The following is a 9,473-nucleotide window of genomic DNA, read 5'->3' as shown; positions in this document are numbered from 1 at the left end:
TATTGGAGTGGAAGTGCTCATCGCTTCACTATCGCAATGGACCTAGCCATTTGTGGCAAGCTCTACAATGAAGGTAGTATTTGAAAAAAGACAGATGCCATGAGTTGGATTGTTTTGTTTCCCGGTGGGGTGAGAGACTAAACAAGAAGCCAGGATCTCCCCTTTGTTGCACCACTGCAAAGCAAGTGTCAGCTGGCCTGGCAGGAAGCCAGTGAATTCGCATTGCAGGCTGAAGGAGAGCTTGACACCCAATCAGACAAGTGGAATGGGATGTCTGGTTGGGAGACGGCTGAGGTCATAAACTGGGATTCAGTCATGGACAGCAGGTCAAGCAGCATCAGAGGAGCAGGAGAATTGAATTTTCAGGAATTCCTGCTGAAGGGTTTATGCCTGAAACGTCAATTCTCCTCCTCGGATGCTGCCTGACCTGCTATGCTTTTCCAGCATCTACAGTCCTCACTTTCTCCTTCAGTCATGGACACCCATTTAAGGGCATGCTATCTTCAGGTTAGTGGCAACATTAGGAGAATCCATGCTTGGTGACAGACTCCTGTAAAAAAGCAGACTGCATAGCAGATACTGAAAGAGGTCTTTCACCTGCCTGAATCAGATGGTGTCCCTGTACCTGGACAGTTGGCTTCCTCTATCTCTTCTTCTTCATTTCCTCCTCAATGTGGAAGCCTCCTCCAGAGTGCACAATCTCCATGGAAACAGCAATCTCTGGTGTCTGTCAGAATCCTGACTCTCCAAAAAAGCCCTGTCTTGGTGCCCCCTCCTTTCTCAATCTCCCCTTAATTGGAATGTGATGTAACAATAGCAAAGGACTAAAGTTCACATCAGCCTCACGCTGCAACTATCAACAGCAGCTTCAGCTGCTACATGCAGCTATTTCCGACTGAGAGACCATTTTAATCCACCCTTTTCCACCAGATGTCAGTCAGTCCCAATGTTTATGCTGTGAGACTACCAAAAGATGAATTGGGTTTTGCAATCAATGCCTCTTTAACAAATTCTGCCTGTTAATTGTTTTATTTCAAATTGGCAGCAGGCTCCTGATATTACCTGCTTACAGTACTGTATTATTAGAGTCTTGTGAGTTGACATTGAATTGTCAACAAGACATCATTGAGCTATATCTTACATAAATTATAAGCTATATCTTAAATAAAGCATCAGAAGGTGGCCTGCCCAATTTGCAACCATAAAATCAAACAAATTGTTCAATTCATGTCCAAATCCCCAAAATTGCTGTCAGTTACATTGAGGTAAAGACAGCGAACAAAGTGAAGTCATTTATTTTGTCATCTGAAAAATTAAATTAATAGTGAAGGACAATGTGTTTTTACTTACAGGATTGCTAATTATGAGAATACTTCAATTTGATTGGCTGCTTGATGACATACTAACCAAATAAATGAAGATCTGCAAATGCTGGAAATCTGTAATACAGACAGAAATGGTTGGAGAAACTCGGCAAGTCTGGCAGCTTCTGTGGAGAGAAAACAGAGTTTAAGTTGAGGGACCAGTTACCCTTCAGAACTGGAGCTTCTCCAGTTCCAGTGATTCTGCTTAATGAATTTTCCCAGCTTTTTCTTTTACTGTCCTTGTTTGATGATATTGCTGCTTCTACATGGAGATCCACTCGACATGGCGCCAACTGACATTAGTAAAGGAAAGTTCATTCTACAAATATCATAAGATCTTTGTGAGCAGCTTTCTTTGAAGCGACCAGACAGTGCTGTTGCTTCACTAATGATAATAAAATTCAGCCCAAGACCTTTAAGCCTAAAGAAAGTCCCAGCCATTGCTGCAGTGATGCAGAACCAAGGATGAGATAAACCCAATAAGATTGCGTTAAAAGTGGTTTTAACGGATGAAAGTGGAGGGGAGGTATTGTCTTTGTCAATTTCATCTAAATCTTATCATATTCTTGTGCACTTGGAACAGGTCTCCACTTTATTCCAAGGAAAACAAGCCCTTGTCCAATTTAACCTCGTAGCGGGGTCCCTCAACCCCGGGACCACTCTGACCAATCTCTGCATCTCCTTCAACACCTTTCGGTGTCAAATGGACAGAGAGCTGCGCGTTCCAGCAGCAGATAGCGCGGAGGCTGGAAATGTTGACGAGCTGTGAGTTGGTCTGGAGGGGACAAATAATCAAATTCCTTTGTTCGAGATGTCGATGCTGTCTCGTGGAGTTGATAATGAGTTTTTCTTTTTGACGCCTGGTTTGAGCTGGGACATGAATGCCTCTCCGCTGTGGGACTCGGTTATTTGATTTGAGACGCTATCAGGGCGTGCCCTGTGCACTCGGTTCCTTTCAAAGGTTGTATGTGTTGGTGTCAGTGCAGGTGACTGACTGGCGGCTTGCCTGGGACGCCGAGTGCCTCATTGGATCTTTCAGTCACTGTCTCCTAACGCGGCCCTCCCATTGAAAGGCGCGGGGATTGGGTGCAGCTCCTGAATTGATCTGGTCCCCTCTCATTCTCTCTTATCTCTCATTTCACCATCTGGCTCCTCAGGGGAAGACGCTCATTTCCACCGGGCTCCCCTCTATATAAACCCAAACAGCACAGAAGCTGAGGGGAACAGTCTGTACCAACAGCCCACACTCTCCTACCAACTTATCGGGGGAACAGTCACTATTGGATCCTGGTGGGCACAGGCTTTTTTTTTCCCTAGTACCTCGGAGTGTGTTTGCTGAGGGAGGTCGGGCAGGCAGGAGCTGTTTCTGGCCTCAGGACCCTCGCCCCCTCCATCCGCCTCCTTTTTCCTGTATGTCTGACGGAGGACTCCTGGAGATGAAAAGCCCGCGGGAGGAGGATTTGTTTCCGTTCGCTCGGGAGCGGCTGGGAGATGTCCCGGCCGAGCTGCTGTCCTTGATCAGGCAGAGGGAAAAGGAAGTGCAGCTGGCGGCCGAGTTGGGCAAGGCTCTGCTCTCGGAGAACCAGGAGCTGAGGAGGACGAACGAGCAAATCCACCAGCACTTCAGCCAGAAGCTAGAGGTGAGTGTTACCCCCATCCCCAGAGGGGGAAGGGGACAAGGGAAACCCACTCCACCCATCCTCACTATCCCACAGTCCCTGCAAATCCTCGGGCCAGTTTGCCCACCGCGTCTTGGGGCAGGCGAAAGTAAATCGAAGGAGATGTTCGAATTGATTTGGACAGAGTTAAAAATCACACAACACCAGGTTATAGTGCAATAGGTTTATTTGGAAACACTAGCTTTTGGAGCGCTGTTTCTTCATCAGATGGATTATAACCTGGTGTTGTGTGATTTTTTTTAACTATGTTCGAATTGAGCTACACCAGCCGCCCTCTGTTTCCAGCAATGGCTGTTTCAGGTTATTTTGGAATGATTGTACAGTATTAGATAAACGTCCTGCTACTGACTTGAAGTTTTTTTTTGGGAACTTTTCATTAACCAAATTAACATCTGCTCTGTTGATCCGTTTGAACACCAAGGGTTGAAGCGAGTGAACATTCCAATGTCTGGCTAATGGGACGGTGACAGAGGCCTGGGGCTAGCGAATGGGCTGCAGAAAACCCACAGAGAATCTCCCAGAGAAAACGGGGGGCAGCTGCTATAGGGGGCATGTTAGCGTGGTTGGGATCTTGCTTGGAGTGTACGGATTTGTCTGAGTGCATCCCGTCACTCGCCTGACTCCTGGGTCTGCACTTAACCATCCCACCGCTCCAGGTATCTCCCATTCATCCGAGCAAGAATTAACTCCAGAGGTTGACCAGCCTGCCCCATATTTGCCATTTTAATTTCAAATCTTCAGTGTTTTTTTTAACCATCTCTGAGACTTAAATTGGTTAGAAAATAGAGGGGAAAAAAGAACGTTTTTTTTCCTATCCTACATGGAGGGTTCCAGATTTCTAACGGGAACTGGGAGCTCTGGGCACTGTGGTTTGATTTGACGAAAGGCATTAGCAAGTTATCTGCATTTTAAAAAAAATTAGATGAGTTCGGAATAGTTGGCAATTCTAAAATCCAATTTCTTTAGGCAGTTCTAAACTTTCGCTTTTTTAAAAAGTGCAGGTTCAAACACTTAAAGTTGACATTGTGTGAGACTGTGCCGCCGTGCGGGTGGTTCAGAACTGCCGTTTGTCCCTTATTTGTCTTGGTTAGCCCTGTCAGATCTAGCCCTACTTGAGATTTTCTGTTGCGTTATATTAATGGCCAGATGTCCCACAGCTATCAACAAAAATACCGCAAGTAATTTATCAACACAACTTGGGGGTGCAGATTGTAATATTCGTTGTATTGATCTGTGGAGACAAACGAGCAGCTGTGAATAAATTCCAGGCAATATTCCAGTCGCTGTCGGTCTCTTCGCGGCTAGTTTCTGCGGGCTCTTGCAACAAATGTTTGTAGTTTTTAAAACAAAATGTTTCAACCATGAAAAGAGACATAGCAAACGCGAGCCTCGGTGTAACTAGTAAAGCTGCTCAGTTCTTGGAAGCAGGAAATATGGGAGAGTGATTCTACTGAGAGAGAGTATTCTCCCCTAGCGTATACTGCAAATCCACAATCGACTTTCCAAACTTTGGCAGCTTCACCAACGATATTTCAACCAGGGCGAGTGGTGTTCAGTGGTAGTAAATAAGTGATAAGCCCGTGTCCATATCGCTACTAGAGTGAACTTTTTTCTTATGGAACAGCTTTGGTACTGATGTGGCTCAGTTAACTTTATCCACCTCTGTACCAGAGCCAGGAGGTTGACGGATGCGATAGTTCTGGTTTCAAGTTCCTCACTGGTACGATGAGGTTGGACTGTGCTTCTCTTCCTGGGATGGGGAATAGTCCGGGATGGACATGTTCAGACTATGCCACCATTCCCAAGGATCACAGACATCTTACAGCGCAGAAAGCGGCCATCGGCTCATCATGCCTGCCCAGGCTCTTCAAATGAGCATCATGACTAGGTGTCATTCTCCTCCTTCAGCCCCCCAAACACAATTTTTTTTTATTGCTGGTTGGCATGTCGAGTCATAGTGAAATCCGATCCAATTCACTGGCGTCTGCGAGCAGCCTCAATGCAGACGAGAAGAATCGAAGAAAATAACACGAAATAAAAAGAGAAAACTGGAAAGAACTGCTGGAAATCTGAAACAAAAACAGAAATTGCTGGAAAAGCTCAGCAGGTCTGGCAGCATCTGTGGAGAGAAAATGATTAACGTTACAGATCCAGAAACCCTTCTTCAGAACAGAGAAAATAACACTTTAGTTGCCTAATTCGCAGATATTGAAACATACAAATGTTTTGGAGTCTGAAGGGCATTAAGACCAAAAAGCCGCCCATTTTTTTTAACCAACATTTCCATCAATCCTATCACCCCATTCATCTCTTTTAAAGGCAACAATCAGTTTTACATCGATTTGGCTCTCTTTGTTTTAACATCTATTTCATAAAGCATTTGGAGAAAGCCAGTTACTTTGAAACTTTATTTTAAAGTAAAATTGTTCAGATAAGTTTTATAAAATGTGACAGCGATGTAACTAATGAGCTAGCCTTTGATGTTTCCCTCTTGGGAAAATATAGTAACGAATGATAAGCATATCACCCAGATTCATTTGGTACTTTCCAATAGTGAAAAGAGAGGAAAAGAACGCAGATGTAAATGAGGTAATGTCAGTCAGGTTTTAAACAGAAAACTACGGACAAATTTTGACCAAGCTGAGAAGGAAAGTGGAGAATTCAGTTTAAAATTGTTTTTGTTCAGAGAGGTTAGATGACGTACTGGTACAGGAAGGGCAGCATATATTCTTTTAGTATTATTATGCAATGATGAATTGCTCTGTATGAGCCAAATGAATCTGATCATTACTATGGTTCTGAAACAAATATACCTTTAGCCTTTTGTATGTGACGTCTTTCTATCAAATAGTTCTTTGGCACACCTCCAAAAAGTTATATCAAAAGACATAAATATAGAAGGAAGTGATACTATGAATACATCCTTTTGTAGTCAGATATTGGGGAGTTTGAGTACACTGTTGATGCTCAGACCACAACACATACTGCACCCAAGAGAACATCTCAGACAAAAACTTTGTAATACTCCCCTTCTAATGTCTTATATAAATCTTACCCTCAATTTATTCCAACTTCTTATTCCTAACTTGTTCTATTCTGCTGAGATAGGAACAATTTCTCATTTCTCTAGATTAAATTCATTGGCCCCCTTCATAATCTGGCAAATGTAAATTAGTTTACCAAAAAAAATGCTAATTTTCTTCATCTTTTCCTGGAATTCCTTTAAATCGTGTTTTTATAAAAGTTGATTTGGAAGCGTAAAAAGGCCAGAGTATTACCTGAGTTCCAAAATTCAGATCATGTGAGGCACATACATAAGAGAGGATTGTATTGACTGGATTTTGGGATGATTTGTTTAGGGTAGACAGCAGGAAATCTTTCTGCTGGTGGGGTAGTCTAGTACAAAATAATAGCTTCAAACACTGAGTCAGACCATTCAGAAAATAAGCTTTGCCATAAATTATGGAAAGTATCAAATTTGCTCTCACCAAAAGCAATAGATCCTAACTCAATAGTGGTTTAAACTCTCTGATGATACATTTTGGCTGGCCAAGAGAATTGAAGGTTATGGAGCTAAGGTAATGGAACAAGTTAAGATACAAATTGCCCTGACTTCACTGAATGGTGGAAAAGACTTGAAGGTGCTTTGGTTTATTCTTGTCCCTGAGCCATATCATAAGTTGCCCTTCGTTCAGTCGAGTTGCAGCTTCATCAAAATATTTGAGGTTTGTCATTTGTAATCTTGCCACTCCAAAGCCACTGATTTATTATTTTACAAATAATCTTCAAATTTGATCCTCACGACTAATCCATCAATTTATCAAGAATTGAATAAGTCCAATCATACTAAGCTAGTAATTATTGTTACATTATTAACACGTGCCATATTGTTTGGATTGGATGTTTGATGTTTTAATCAATAAATGGCTGAATTAATTTACAATTTAAAATGCACAAATGAATAGAGCAAAAAAACCAAAGAGTTTTAAAAATATCGATTACTTACCAACTGGAGTTGTGTGTGTAGTGCTCAAGGAATGTCAAATGTTTGTATGATAATGACAGAGTGGTCCAATTTGTTTAATTGAGTTTGGATATGAGGCACCTGATAGATAATCTTACTGGAATATGACATCACTAAAGGAATGGAAAAGGTAAATCCAGAATTAAAGAGTAGGACAAGGTTCATATCGACAAGAAGGAATTTTAAAGACAAATAGAAGGAATTTCTTCACACAGAGAACAATTACCGTCCAGAATAGACCCCCAGGTACAATATGAAGGTGTTCATTCTTAAATAAGACCATAAGACATAGGAGTGGAAGTAAGGCCATTCGGCCCATCGAGTCCACTCCACCATTCAATCATGGCTGATGGGCATTTCAACTCCACTTACTCGCATTCTCCCCGTAGCCCTTAATTCCTTGTGACATCAAGAATTTATCAATTTCTGCCTTGAAGATATTTAGCATCCCAGCCTCCACTGCACTCTGCGGCAATGAATTCCACAGGCCCACCACTCTCTGGCTGAAGAAATGTCTCCACATTTCTGTTCTGAATTTACTCCCTGTAATTCTAAGGCTGTGCCCACTGGTCCTAGTCTCCTCGCCTAACGGAAACAATTTCCTAGCATCCACCCTCTCCAAGCCATGTATTATTTTGTAAGTTCCTATTAGATCTCCCCTTAATCTTCTAAAATCCAATGAATACAATCCCAGGATCCTCAGCCGTTCCTCATATGTTAGACCTACCATTCCAGGGATCATCCTTGTGAATCTCCGCTGGACACGCTCCAGTGCCAGTATGTCCTTCCTGAGGTGTGGGGACCAAAACTGGACACAGTACTCCAAATGGGGCCTAACCAGAGCTTTATAAAGTCTCAGTAGCACAACGGTGCTTTTATATTCCAACCCTCTTGAGATAATTGACAACATTGCATTTGCTTTCTTAATCACAGACTCAACCTGCATGTTTACCTTTAGAGAATCCTCAACTAGCACTCCCAGATCCCTCTGTACTTTGGCTTTACAAATTTTCTCACCGTTTAGAAAGTAGTCCATGCTTGTATTCTTTTTTCCAAAGTGCAAGACCTCGCATTTGCTCACATTGAATTCCATCAGCCATTTCCTGGACCACTCTTCCAAACTGTCTAGATCCTTCTGCAGCCTCCCCACTGCAATAACTAAATGCTGAAATAGGAGAGCAAAAGGTTTTCTGGATGATGGGTTATGATAGGTCAAGTTACTTCTCTTGTCCTTAATTATCTCATAATTATTAATTATCAGTAAGTTCATGTTCACAGTTTGCTGCATGATCACAAGTTGTTCTGGTGAAAGTAGTTCCCAGTAACACATATGGATACGATCCATTCTTCTGCATATCAATTCTTGCATCATATGCATGATGATGATAATAATAGTTTAACATTGCCATTTGCTTGAACCTCTACATTTTCAATTTTTTTTCCTTCAGGAACTGGAACAGGAGAAATATTCATCACATCTGAAACATGAGGGGAGGAGGAGTGAATGGGAGGCTCAAGTAGCAGACCTAGAAAGTGATCTACAACAGTTACAGCTAGAGCTGCAGAAACAGCAGCAATATCTACAAGAGGTTGAGAAAGCTAAAATAGACATGGAATGTGATCTAAGTGAACAAAACCAGAGGCTGGTGGAGCAACTGAACAAAGTAAGACTTGGATATATTAAACAGGAGCCTAGTTAACTATTGTAATTTTGACCAAACAATCTTCCAGTAAATTACATCAATTGCTTGGTTGCGCTATATGTATCTCTTGAGGAGGGATCTTTGTTACTCTTTATCTTTTTCAATTCCTCCTAAAATAACTTGGTTCCACTACTGTGGATGCTCTGTAGTACTAAGGCAGACTTGGGAAGACCCCATGCTTTCTGCTCAATCCCTGAGCATGGAGTAATTTACTAATAAACTTACTGTGTGTCTATGACTGTGTCAAACCATGCATAGTTGCTGGGCACAAATCAGGAAGGACTGGAAAGTTCATCACAAATGGAGGGCATCTGTTATAATGTTAGCGAGTAGCAAATAGCTACAGGGCAGTATCAACACTGCAATCTATGGTCAAATTCCGAGGAATAAGCCTCTGGGCTAAACAGAGAATACACAACAGAGGATACTGAATACAGAGCTAATCTTTAAATAATGAGATCCATTTGCCTCTGAGCAAAAGACTGTTAGTTTTGTTTCAAGGCATGCACAAAATAGTTAAATTTTAGTCATTCTTCTGTGAACTGCATTTTCATTAAATGTTTATGTCCAAGATCTGAGTGAAACCCAGTAGGTAATCTCATTGTATCTGAGGCCAAAGCAGAGGAGCTAGTTGTAAGTCAACCTGCATACAGATATTCAGGGTTAAATAGGTTTTCAAGAACTATTATTTTAAAGAACAGTT

At 42.0% G+C, this 9,473-nt stretch overlaps 1 protein-coding gene across 1 annotated transcript in view; it reads left to right on the top strand.

Annotated features, from left to right (window-relative positions):
- Positions 1 to 2,366: 2,366 nt before the first annotated feature.
- The window catches only part of LOC122564103 (BICD family-like cargo adapter 1), a 37,267-nt gene continuing 30,160 nt past the window's right edge, over positions 2,367 to 9,473 (top strand). The window contains exons 1-2 of the mRNA XM_043718667.2: positions 2,367 to 3,004; positions 8,516 to 8,731. Of these exons, the coding sequence (XP_043574602.1) occupies positions 2,777 to 3,004; positions 8,516 to 8,731 (444 nt within the window). The 5' untranslated portion in view covers positions 2,367 to 2,776. The remainder of the gene's footprint in view (positions 3,005 to 8,515; positions 8,732 to 9,473) is intronic.

This window comes from Chiloscyllium plagiosum, unplaced genomic scaffold (assembly GCF_037043375.1).
Source record: "Chiloscyllium plagiosum isolate Xiang-an unplaced genomic scaffold, Cpla_swu_hap1 HiC_scaffold_31, whole genome shotgun sequence".
In the NCBI taxonomy this organism is placed as follows: domain Eukaryota; kingdom Metazoa; phylum Chordata; class Chondrichthyes; order Orectolobiformes; family Hemiscylliidae; genus Chiloscyllium; species Chiloscyllium plagiosum.
The sequence above is the reverse complement of the archived record's forward strand: the minus strand, read 5'-3'. Positions and strand labels throughout refer to the sequence as shown.